General features: G+C 35.9%; 1 protein-coding gene across 6 annotated transcripts in view; it reads right to left on the bottom strand.

Annotated features, from left to right (window-relative positions):
- Ae2 (anion exchange protein Ae2) overlaps nucleotides 1-13,304 on the bottom strand; it is an 834,322-nt gene that overhangs the window by 375,898 nt on the left and 445,120 nt on the right. For all 6 annotated transcript variants that reach the window (XM_090404845.1, XM_090404844.1, XM_090404848.1 and 3 more), the window contains one exon: nucleotides 605-827. In XM_090404845.1, coding sequence (XP_090260971.1) covers nucleotides 605-827 — 223 coding nt within the window. The remainder of the gene's footprint in view (nucleotides 1-604; nucleotides 828-13,304) is intronic.

The following is a 13,304-nucleotide window of genomic DNA, read 5'->3' on the forward strand; positions in this document are numbered from 1 at the left end:
AGCTGAATTATCTCAAGTTCATAATGATCTTAAAGAGGTCCACAATATGATGAAAATTCAGAAAACAGAAGTTCTAAGATTCATTTAAAGGTATGCTGATGAAGAGTGAGGTAATGTTAAAAATGGCCAGTCAATTCACTAATTCAAATCTCCTGACTCCAGTGAAGGAAGTAAGGAGATCTAAGAGGAACTCTTGAAATTTTGTAGGTTGGGCTTTCAATTGAATCAACAATCATTCATTGAGGATATCCAGGTGGAAGACAGAAGGTGGGTGGTTCTTCCATGTTAAATTCTAAGTCACGAGACAAAGTTACCTGGGTTGAGGGTGATTATATTATCCGACAAAGAATTAAGTTTTAGTTACTGTTGGTGGAGTCTCTGTCAATGACATGTAGCAGAATATCCATCTTACACTTATGTTAAGTAGTCTGGTACAACAACCAGTAGAGTCTAGAATACAAAAAGTAATCATCTTTGAGTGTAGATTCTGTTCTGTTTGATCAAGAAAGTTCTAAACAAGGATATGTACATTTCGGTTTACATTCAGAAGCAAAATATCATATTATTTTATCTTATAAAAACAACAAAAAAGAATATGTCTTACTTTTTATCATGACCTAACATATTTAAGTTAGCATAACCTGAACTATTTCGCCGCATTGAGAATCCAAATGGTTTTTCATGAACATGACGATGCCTAAGAAGTAGAACTTCCATCACTGCTTCTTTTTCCTCTGTTTGTATCTGATCAGAATTTATCATGCTTTCAACTATTCGACTAGAAATTGCTGTAAGATCTTTTGCTTCTATATCTAAGAGAACTGAGGCTAAAATAAGAAACAATAATTATAATAATTATAGTAAATTATAATAGACAAAAAATTATATTCTTGTTTTAATCCTCTGCCCAAGTACAAGCAAACATGTAATTACATGAGGTGTTTGCTTTTGCTTGGGATTTATCTTTTGAATAACAACTTTTGAGTATACACCATTGCCATAATTTCACATGAAGTGAGAGGAAATAAAGTTAAGTCATCCAATTAAAAAAAATAAGAACAGTTAATTTCCAATAAACAATTAGATTTAGAAAAGGGTAGCCAGCTTTGGGTATGCTTAAGCAGCAGTGACAGTTTTTTTTTTGTTTTTTTTTAAATAATGAAAACAGTTATAGCATTGTTATAGTATCATACATTTGTTTTTTTAAGGATACACAGTGGTCAGCTTCATTGTGAAAAACTTATGGAGATGAAAAACACGTGTTGGAGTAATTACTAAATGCTTTGTTAATCGTTTATCCTAACCTGACCTAACATGGAAAAAAATAAATAAATAAAATAATAATAAATAAAAAATTATACATAAATATAAATTAACAGATAAAATACATTTTTATACATAAGTATAATAACAGACCGATGTTAAAAAAAGTTAAATAATTGACAATAAAGTTTTATAATGGAACTACATTAAACACATCTCTACAGTCCTTTTATATTAAGGTTTCTTGTATTGGGTTTCTGCCATCGTGTTCTGGATGCTATACAGGTTGCAGATGGGTCCTCCAGATACTTAGAATTACTAATCCATCATTCTTGTTTAGATCTGGATGAAGTTTCAGCATCTCACAAGCTTCCTTGAAAAATTTATTATATAAACATCTGCATATTATAAACAGGCAGATATAAACAGTCCTTAGAGTCCTGAAGTCAGGATTTTCTGGAAAACTAAGTGGGATGAATATTGTCAAACAGTACATGGGGAAGTATATGGTGATCAAGCATCTCCATTAGCAATCTCATTTCATGTAATTCCAATGTGGCTGGAAATTTAGCACAAATGAACATCCAAATTAACCTTGCGGAGGTCACGGCTGATCTGACAGATACATGCAAATTGTTTAATATAAATATTCTTACACATATTCAGTGTATAGATTAGAGGTCATGACTAACTGCACATGCATACGTTACGAGTGATATTCCGCACTGTTTTGTTTTTTTGCTGTCAGTTTGGTTTAACAAGTGTTATGTAAAGGTTTGTGATATTTGACAGTAAACTGTATCTGAAAGATACCGAACTCTAATGTCAGTATAGTATTGGTTTAGTTTTTTTTTTTTTTTTTCCTACCATGGGAAATGGTTGGAAAAATATATCGATTGGATAATGCATCAGATGTTAAAGAGGTTCAGCGAATGTTACTCGAGTCCAATGATAAGAGTCAAATGCGAAAGTGATATTTGATAGTAAATTGTATCTGAGAGATACCGCGAACTCCATATAGTAGAGTATATGGAGTTTGTGGAGGGTGTGAGCAAAGGAATGAGAAGCAGATTCTTTGCATGGAGGGCAGTTGGTGAGTAGAATGCATTGCCTGAGTGTGTTGTGGATGTGGACACATTGAATCAGTTTAACACGCAGTTGTATGCAATAGTGAGTATCTCCCATGATGAGTCTCTGACTCCATGGAGGTCAAATGTTGATAATAATAATAATAATATTTTCTAGATTGTAACTGAAAATAAACCATCATGTATGATATTTGCAGTGTTTTTTTTAAGTTTTATCGCATTTTAGCACATACTAGTAATGAATGTATCTCTCAGATACAAGCGACCTACACTGCAATTTTTTTGACTGCGACCTCTGCAGTGTTAAGGGTCTTCATTTTGTACAATAGTTGTAAAATCTCACAAAGTACTGGTGCTAGATTGCAAACCACAGTCATATAACAAACTTAATCGCAGCAGTTAGCTAATGAAGCTAAAAAGAATCCTAGGGAGTTCTTTCGATATGTAGCCAGCAAAAGAAAGAATGATTATGGAAGGATGACATTGATTGGAGGAAATGGTATAAAGACAGCTGTTGCAGAATGTGTGGTGGAGATACTTAATGAGCAGTTCATAAAGATCTTTCAATCTTGTGAATGTGACTTCATGGAGAGATTAAGAGCAGTTGATATTGAGGAGGAGAGACTGACTGTAAGTGAGCAAGAGGTGTTTGGGGAGTTGAGTAAACTAGATGTAAATAAGGCTGTGGGACTTGATAATATATCACCGCGTATTCTGAAGGAATGTGCCAGAGAGTTGACACCTGCCTTGACATATTTTTTTAATACTAGTCTTGCACTCAGTCAAGTCCCTAAAGAGTGAAAGGAGGGCAAGATTGTGCCACTTCATAAAGGAGGTGATCGAACTCAAGCATCAAACTATAGGCCTATCTGTGTGTCAGGTGTTGTGGTTAAGTTGTTGGAGAAGCTTGTGAGAACTAGGATCCAGAGTTGGGTTGACAACAATGGTATAATCTTTGATGGACAGCATGGATTTGCTAAAGGGAGGTCGTGTTTTAGTAATCTACTTACTTATTACAATAAGGTGACTGCTTCCTTGGACAGAGGAGAAGGATACACAGTAATATACTTGGATTTCGGTAAAACGTTTGATAGAGTACCTCATGATAAGTTGACAGTCAAACTAGAGCAGATGGGGTTGGATATTAGATTAGTGCATTGGATTGGAGACTGGCTATCTGATAGGTATCAACAAGTTGTGTATGGGGGTGCAATATCCAGGAAAAGGAAAGTCACTAGTGGAGTGCCTCAGGGATCTGTTTTAGGGCCATTACTATTTAACTTGTATATTAATGATATTGGCGAAGATTTGGATGGAGATATTCAGTTGTTTGCAGATGATGCAAAGTTGGGACGAACCATAAAGAGTAGTGAAGATGTTGTGGCCTTGCAAGAAGACTTGAATAAATTGAGTGATTGGGCAAGCAAATGGGGATGCGAGTTCAATGTTGCAAAATGTAAGGTTTTAAAATTTGGAAAACAAAGATGGGATGCAGAATTTATGCTTGGTGAGAATATATTGTTGGAAGTAGAGGAAATAAGAGATCTGTGGGTGATAGTGGATAAGGATCTAAAATTTAGGGGACACATCGCCAAAATTGTGAAGACAACACAAAGACTTCTGGGAATGATGCGGAGGATACTGACGTGTAGAAGTAGGGAGATTCTTGTTCCGTTGTATAAGGCTTTGATTAGGCCACACATGGACTATTGTGCCCAGATTTGGTCACCTGGTTTTCAGAAGGATGAAGAGATGTTGGAAAGGGTCCAAAGGCGACTGACTAAGGTAGTTTCTGACCTCTGGAATGTTGAGTATCAGGAAAGATTGAAAAGATGTAATATGCAGAGTCTAGTGGAGAGAAGGAAGAGGGGAGATATGATAGAGACCTACAAGTTGGTAAGGGGTTGTTATAGGATCAATGGTGGAGAAGTTCTACAGAGAATAGTGGGAGATCAGGGGAGAACCAGAGGTCATCCCTGGAAACTGTATAAAGAGGGTGTGAGTAGGGGAGTGAGAGGAAGGTTTTTTTCATGCAGAGTTGTGAGTGATTGGAATGCCTTGCCTGAGAGTGTGGTGTCTGCAAGGAGTTTGAATGTGTTTAAGACACGGTATGATGAGATGTGTTTGAGATAAAAGGACCTCCTAGATGAGTCTTTGACTCCATGAGGTCTTGTTTAATAATAATAATAATGAATCACTGCCTATTTTCTCCCCTTGAAGATGCGTGTAAATTTTAAAGGTGGTTTAAAAGTGGCATTAAGATTGCAATGGTGTAGAATTCTATTAATTTTTTTTGATAACCCTTTAACGTATGGGATAGCTATGGTTCTACTATAATCTGTATTATTTTCGATGAAGTTTTATGGAGAATTTAATTAATAGTATTTTTGCTATAGCCATTATTTATAAATGTATTGCTAATAATTTGTCTTGTTTAAGAGATTGTTCTAATATTAGAGCAAATTGTTATAGCTCTATTTTTGAGGGTGTTAATGAGTCCAAGTTTTTGCGTAGGTGGTGATACGAGTTAGCATGTATAGACTGGCCGTTATGTGTAGGCTTGCAGTAAACAGTGAAGGTTAAACTGCCTGAGGTTAGTTTTAATGGTTGATCAGTAACTTTAGCATACTATGTAGATTGTAGTGCAGCTTGTTTCTTTATATGTATGTGTATGCTCCAGATGATGATCTTAATATGAAGGTCAAAACATCAAGTGTTTATTTTGGTTTATATTAAACTAAAGTTTTACTCTAATGTGGTAGTTGTTTCCATTACTTTCATGGTGAAGATGAGTGGATATATTTAGTTGTTTGCAGATGATGCAACGTTGTTAAGAACTATGAGAAATAGAACAGATGTTATGGCTTTACAAGAGGACGTGAATAGGTTGAGATGGGCACACAAGTTGGGTTACAAGTTCGATGTCATAAACTATAAGGTTTAAAATTTAGAAAACACAGATGGGATGTAGAGTATGCATTGCATGGGGATATACTGGAGGAGGTGGAAGAAATAAAAGATCCAGGCGTAATGATGGATAGGTATCTTAAATTTAGAGGACACACACTTCTAAAATTGTGAGGACAACACAACAAATAGTAGCAATAATGTACAGGACTATGACTTGTAGAAATATGGAGATTCTAGTTCCACTGTACAAGGCCGCCTTGAAAAGGCCACAGATGGACTACTGTGCAACAGATTTGGTCATCTGGTTTTCAAATCTACTGGAATGCTGAATATGAAGAGAGGTCGAGATGATACAATTTACAGAGTCTACAGAATAGGAGGAGGAGTGATGTAATAGAGATGTATAATTTTGAAAGAGATTTTTATCAGGTTTTTATTTTTACTACTGAGTTATAGTAAAACTTTAGTTTAATATAAACCAAAATAAACACTTGACATTTTGACCTTCACATTAAGGTCATTATCTGAAGTACACACACATATATACAAAGAAACCGGCTGCACTACAATCTACATGGTATGCTAAAGTTACCGATCAATGGTTAAAACTATTGGCCTAACCTCTGGTGGGAAAAAAAACCTTACTACATCAAAGCTAGAGTCCTGTTATTATTATTATCTATTACGTTACAAAATTAAATTAAGCTGAAGAGCAACATGTTCACACAAAAAAATTACTTATGTAAGTATACATATAAATTACAACAAACCAGTATGGATAGTGGCCAATAAAAGCTGAAAAATTGCTTTGAGTCCTAAAGTCAGAGTTTGCTGGAAAAACAAGTAGGCTGCCATCCAAATTTTGGGGATTTTTATCCCACCATTATTGTTAAGATTAGGGTGGTTAATCAAAATTTCACAGGCTTCTTTAAATTTCTGTTCATACCAGGTTTTTGTATGATGTAAAGAACAAGTACTTTTCCAATCAATTTGGTGTAGGGTGTTAAGAGTGTGATCTGAGAGGCCCGATTCTCCAAAACTGTTAAATTTAATATGTCATTTGTGTTACTATAAAGTAACACAAAAATTTACTTAAAAACAAAAAAAAACAGATATCAGAGATACCCGTTTTATTTTATTTTATTTATTTTTTTTTTTGTTTTTACGGATAGGGATTGTATGTCCAGTTTCCCCAATATAAGGTAAGTTAGAGGTGCAATAGATGCAATAAACTCCAGGGTGTGCCAATGAGGGAAGAGGATCCTTAGATGAATATGATTCTTAATTTTAAAGGTGGTTTAAAAGTGGCATTAAGATTATAATGGTGTAGGATTTTATTAAATTTTTTTTATGATAACCCTTTAATGTATGGCATAGCTATGATTTTATTGTAATCTATAGTATTTTTAATGAAGTTTATGAAGAACTTTATTAACAGCATTTTTACTATAGCCATTATTTATAAATGCATTGCTAATAATTTGTAATTCTTGTTTAAGAGCTTGTTCATCAGATCAAATTGCTCTATTTTTGAGGGTGTTAATGACTAAAGTTTTTGTGTAGGTGGTGATAGGAGTTAGCATGTATATATTGGCCGTTATGTGTAGGCTTGCAGTAAACAGTGAAGGTTATAGTGCCTGAGGTTAGTTTTAATGGTTGATCAGTAACTTCAGCATACCACGTAGATTGTAGTGCAGCTTGTTTCTTTGTATGTATATGCATACTCCAGATGATGACCTTAATATGAAGGTCGAAATGTCAAGTGTTTATTTTGGTTTATGTCAAACAAAAATTTAACTCTAACACAGTAGTTATTTCCATAATTTTCATGACATATTCTGATCACCGTGTAAGTATGAAGGAAAGGATTAACAGTAAAGAGGTTTCATAGAACGGGGGGGGGGGGCCATAGGTCATCCTTCGAAGGTGTATAGGAGGATGTGAGCAAAGGAGTGAGAAACACATTTTTTGCATGAAGATCGGTGAATGACAGGAATGAATTACCTGATGAATCACATCTCTGCGGTGTCTACAGAGATGTGAATGTATTTAAGGCACAGTAACATGAGCTGTGTGTATGACAGAGACCTCCCACGATGAGTCTGACTCCAGGGAGATCTGGGAATAATAATAATATTAATAATCATGTGTAATAATCAGTTTCTGTTAAGTGAGATATTAAAAAAAAGTAGTTCCTTGTTCAAAGATTGTAATTCATTATGAATTTATGGGGGCTCCATCATTTTAAGAGCATATTCTAATTCATGCAATGTTATGCTTTGCTTAATTGCATATATATCCATACTTATATAGAAAAACCTGATCCTGAGATCACTTGCACTAAAGATTAAGAGTTGTTAAGTGATAAAAACAGAGATATAGACATTGATTAGTTTCATTACATATAATTTTGAATAGAATATTCTCTAAATTTTAGAGAATGATCACTTTGGTGTATATCGATGAATGTGTTTCCTTATTTTTAGAAACATGCAATTAAGGAGATATGAACACTGTTGCGTCGTCCCTTCTTCTCTATAATGTGTATCTTGTATCTTTCTCATTGATATATCGGGACAACTTATTCGAGTTTAGCCTTTATTATTAGTCGCAAATATCAAATTCTATCGCATATGTCTCCACATTAAGTAGGTTGCGTCATTGTTATGCGTTCCACATTAATAATAAACTAAGCCTTATATCTTGCTTCTCTTATGCTCCTTCTTATGTAACTTAACCTTTACGGGCCACCAGAAGTTTACCTGTTCCCTGAATTCTATAAATTATCCTAATCACTCAGGCAAATTTATTTTTTTACTGCGCCAGCCTGAGCCTTAAAGTTAAAGATTGACTCTGCATTTAGGTTAATTACAGAATATCAGGTGCTACTAACAATATAAATCTAATTCCTAGAAACTTGGGCTCTCTGGCATAATTTTACTCTTATTTGCAGTCGTGCCCTTACTTTCAATTGGGGTATTCCCGCACACACACACACACATGTTCTTAGGTTCGATATTTTATGAAGGGTCAGTCATTGTGATCAGAAACACACATAATTGAAGAATCAGAACATTTATTAAATTCAATTAGTAATGACATACAAGTTAAATTGATCATCAAATCTAATGTTAAACCTCTACCTTTCATTCACTCTCTCAGTCTTAAAGCAATTTAGTACTTTACTTCAAAATATCAGTAAATTCAATAATTCAATACATATTACATTTATGATTACAACTCATTTTTGGACATTAAGATACTTTAACACATTTTATAACCTCTCTCGGAATAAACATGACAGAATCTCTATCTGGTTGAAAGTCCTTAAAGTTCGCTTCAAGAAAACATAGTCATTTACACAGATCTTAATTCTTCACTCTTTCTTTTAATACAAATTTCAGATTGCGTTCTTTTAAATGTTAGTCAATTCTCAAAAGGGGCTAGAACAAGTGAGAGTACTTATCTATTCTCTTTCTTCGATTTTCTGCCGTCCTTCGTTTCGAATCTGGTTGTCTCGACCTTATCGCCACGTGGGTTGCACGTACTCACCTGGGCTGGACGCTACCCTTCTGCTTAGGTTTTACGTTGATGATCTTCTCACCATGGCCTGCGGTTAGTCTTGCCGAAACTCTACTACGGTGTCATACCGAACTCTATCGTAAGTCAGCCCTCAAAAATGAGAGCTGAACCACGAAGAACTCTCGGAGCACACGGAGAGAAACTTAGGAATAAGAAAAACGGGGCTCATTTACTTCCGTGTCGCGGGTTTTATTCGCTCTCCTAGAGCGCCACCTTTCTGAGTTTGAAATATCTTATCGTCTCACCTATTGGTCTCCGTTTGGGTGACTTCACCGATTAACATACGGGACTTCTTGTTTCGGGGAACGTATGCGTCATGATGCCTTCTAAGATGTGATGCCCGTGGGTGCTTACCCTGATCTTACAGTATTTAGGGTGATCTTTGCCCTATGTTATTGAATAGTACGCATTCTTTCACTTACAATATTTCATTAATAATTCCTCTCTTATTTTACCCCTTTTTCTGACTTACATTCATGTTAGACACTTAGATATAAAACTTTAAAACTCACAAAATTCACAGTTCATCATGTAGGAAGTTGTTATAAACAAAAACATATTTATACTGCGCTAAAAAGATAAGTATGCAAGTATGGTTTTATGTTAATTGTTAGATTCTGGAATGGTGACGTCAAGTAAAATTTGAAGTCGCCTATTTCAGATCTAACAACACCCACTTCAAAGAGTGCATTATAAAGAATATTATCTATCTGACATTGTAATACTCTTATCTCAGAATCTCCTTCAGGTTAATGTACTAACCAGCGGCATTCCCAAAGGACCCCTCCCCAAAAAAGGGAAAAAAAAAAAAAAAAAAACACTAGAAAATTTTCCAAAAATCTTTTCCTAATTAAAAATATATTTTTTTTATTTATGTTGTGTTGTGTCTTCTATTTCACTACTTATGAATTAGTGGTCGCATAAGGTAGGAATACCCTATAGCTCTCGAGAATCACGGCCGCTGTGAACGAGATCGAGCTGGGCCAGAGGAGATCATGGGTTTCATGTATTGGAGATCACTGCAGATGCTCAGTCATAGATCATATGTAATGCGTAGTGTCTATTCTCAAATTGTCTACTCAACCCCCCCCCCCCCCCCCGCCGCAAGATTAAATCCTGAGTGTGCCACTGGACCTAACAAGTACATATGTTTAGTGTTGAGCAATGTGTGATGAAGGAAATGCAATCAGTTTTAATATTAATTATTAGTAATTTATTATAACTTTAGCGTAAATTTTAGCATGAGTCGGTATTGAGTGAGAGCATTGTTTCACACATTGCTCTCAATAACATAATACATATCATTTGGGTGATATGCGTTTGCAAGTGTCTGAGTTTAAAGTGCTTTTGTAATACACTGGTTTTGTGGTTTGTGCCATTTCTTTATCAATTATAGCAGCCACCATACCTATATTTACTGATTTGTTAGCCCAGCCTGCTACCATTTAAAGATTACACTCTGTAAAGTATCAAGCTGCAGATGTGGTATGTATGCTTCCTGTTATTCAAAAAACATGGCAGAGAAGAGATGGTGGGAGTGCATGTTTGCATGAAATATAGACAACGGGAAAAGCGAACTGGGTGATATCAATAGCTCACAGAACAATGGAACTGATAGTAGCTATGGAAATGAGGGAGAGAGTTACCAGTCTCCGTTTCCAGGGAGAGAGTTACGAGTAGCATGGCTGAGGTGGAAGGAAGGCCAGCATGAGATAGCTAACAGATGACATTAGGTAGTGTGACTGGAAATATGGAACATCTGTTGACTATGTCATTGAATTTCAAGTGAACGTAAGATTCCAGGTGAGGGAGATACAAGTACCCAGAGAGAGAGAGAGAGAGAGAGAGAGAGGAAGTGGATGGTATGAAAAAATTATGTGACAGGAAAGAAGAATAGACTTAAAAGACTGACTGATGTGAGACAAACAAGAAATTTGAAAGAAAGTTATGGGAATTGGAGAAGGAGAGAGAATGGGTGAACAAGGAAAAGCGAGCAAATGAGAAAAAGTTGAGAGAGAACAGGAAAGAGAGGGGAATGAGAAACCATTGAGAAAGAAAACAAGAGCAAGGGAGAAAGACAGAGAAAGTCAGAAGAGAGAGAGAGAGAGAGAGAGAGAGAAGAAGGAGGGAGAGTGCTGGAGGAGTAAGGAATGCAGTTGAGCAAGGAATGAATGGATCTGTCAGGAGAGTAATGTATGCAAATTCAATGATTCTTGATATGCAGAAAAGAATGTCAGAGGAGTGCTTGCATAGAAGAATGACAGTGTGTATGCGTCCATGGCAATAAAGATGAGGTAAAAATGTGTGATGAGATGATAGTATTAATTGATACCAATGAGCTGAGAGGAGGGGGAGGCATCAATTGGGTGGAAAGAGATTTGAAATTAATATTAGGAACTGTGCAGGTGAGAGTGGATATGTGACCATGAAGTTATTACCTCGGTGGTTGCTAGATGTGAGGAAAGGGTATATGTGAAACTACAAGGCTGGTGAGTCAGGGGTCTGTTTAAGGGCCACTGCTGTTTAACCTGTATGATAAGGATATTGGGGAATATATGAATGGAGATATACAGTTGTTTGCAGATGATGCAAAGTTGTGATGAACTATGAGGAATAGAACAGATGTTGTGGCCTTAAAAGAAAACTTGAACAGACTGAGAATATGGGCACAAGAGGTGGGGATGCCAGTTCAATGCTGAGAAATGTAAGGTTTTAAAATTTGGAAAACAAAGATGGGATGTAGGATTTACTCTTGATGGGAATATATTGTTGCAGGCAGAAGAAATAAGAGATCTTGGATGGCCGCAGATAAGCATCTGAAATATAAGGGACATATTGCCAAAATAGTGAGGACAACACAACAAATTCTGGAAATATGGAGGACATTGACTTGTAGAAGTAAGGAGATGCTAGTTCCATAGTCTTTGGTGTGCAAGTTACTTAGTACTGTGGACTATATATTTTTATATGGACTATGGACTACACACATTCTTAGACACAACTGCCTACAAAGTACACTTCTTGAAGGAACTGTTGAGAGAAAGAGAAGGAGAGGAAGACAAAGACTGTAATTGAAAAATATAGAAGAATGTGCCTATCTCTCATATGAGGAATACAGCAGAGAGGGCAGAATAGGACATGGTGAAGACATGTCAATCTCCAGTTGGGAGAGGACTACTGTGCACAGATTTGGTCACCTGGTTTCAAAAGGATGAAGAGATGTTGAAGACGGTCTATGGACAACTGACTAAAATAGTTTCTGATCTCTGGAATGTTTGATATGAAGAAAAATTGAGACAATGCAATTTGCAGAGTCTGGTGGATAGGAGGAAGAGAGGTGATATCATAGACATACAGGGGTAAATGTTATAGGATTAATATTTTTCATAAAATGCTGGCAGATTGGGGGAGAACAAGAGGTCATCCCTGGAAGCTGTATAAGGAGTGTATGAGCAAGGGAATGAGAAGTAGATTTTTTGCATGGAGAGTTGTGAATGATTGGAATGCATTACCTGATAGCATGCAGAGAATTTGAATGTGTTTAAGGCATGGTATGATGAGCTGTGTGTACAACAAAAGGGATCTCCTATGAGAGCTTGTGAATTTATGCGGTCTTAGAATGGTGATGATAATAATAAAAGTACAGTGAATGTATTGCCCAGATATGATAATACCAGCTATAATGAATGACATCATAGTGAGAATTTGTTGATGGAGAAGACCAAAATATGTGCCTGCTTGGAGTCATATACAATCTCACTGACATACATATAAGTCAGGGAGATTGTTTTTGGAATTAAATGCAACTTTAAACCATACTCCAAACTTCAACAAGTATGGCTGTATAAATTTACCAAAAATCTGGGAAACAGTCATTTTAAGATCATTTTAAGTTAATAAGTATTAATTATTTTCTTATTATTCTGTGTTGTAATCAATACCATTAAAATAAACTAAGAGGTAACTATGTGTTGATGTTTCTCTATACAAATAACAGCAGTATCAGGAATGAACGAAGTAAACGAAGAAAAAGGACAGGTTGAGACTATGAGTGCTACCAGTCCAAAGATAACTGGAATCAGTGAAAAATCTAAGTGACAGAAGATGATGTCCTGATAGGAATAGAAGGGTATAGCATATTTTGACATAATATTTTGGCAAGAAAAACTGGGTGGCAAAGTGTTACTTATGACAAGTTATGAGCTGAGTTCTCTCAGAGTAGAAAAATTTGGAAAGGAACATCAGTAATAGTTTGAAGGGCATAGTGTAAGGTGGAAGTGGGCAGGACAGATATTTAGTGGGATATGTTGCTATGGGTCAGGGAACTTGGAGGGTGATGAGAAGGAAATATTTAGTCAGACCAGTTTGGCAAGTACAAAGCAAATGATCATTACAGGAGATTTCTATAGTCATAAACTAGGCGCAGGAGGCAGCATACATAGGTAGGTAAACTGAATTTTT

Source organism: Typopeltis vanoorti, chromosome 15, assembly GCF_054136105.1.
Source record: "Typopeltis vanoorti isolate ZY-2024b chromosome 15, IOZ_Tvanoo_1.0, whole genome shotgun sequence".
Lineage (NCBI taxonomy): Eukaryota > Metazoa > Arthropoda > Arachnida > Uropygi > Thelyphonidae > Typopeltis > Typopeltis vanoorti.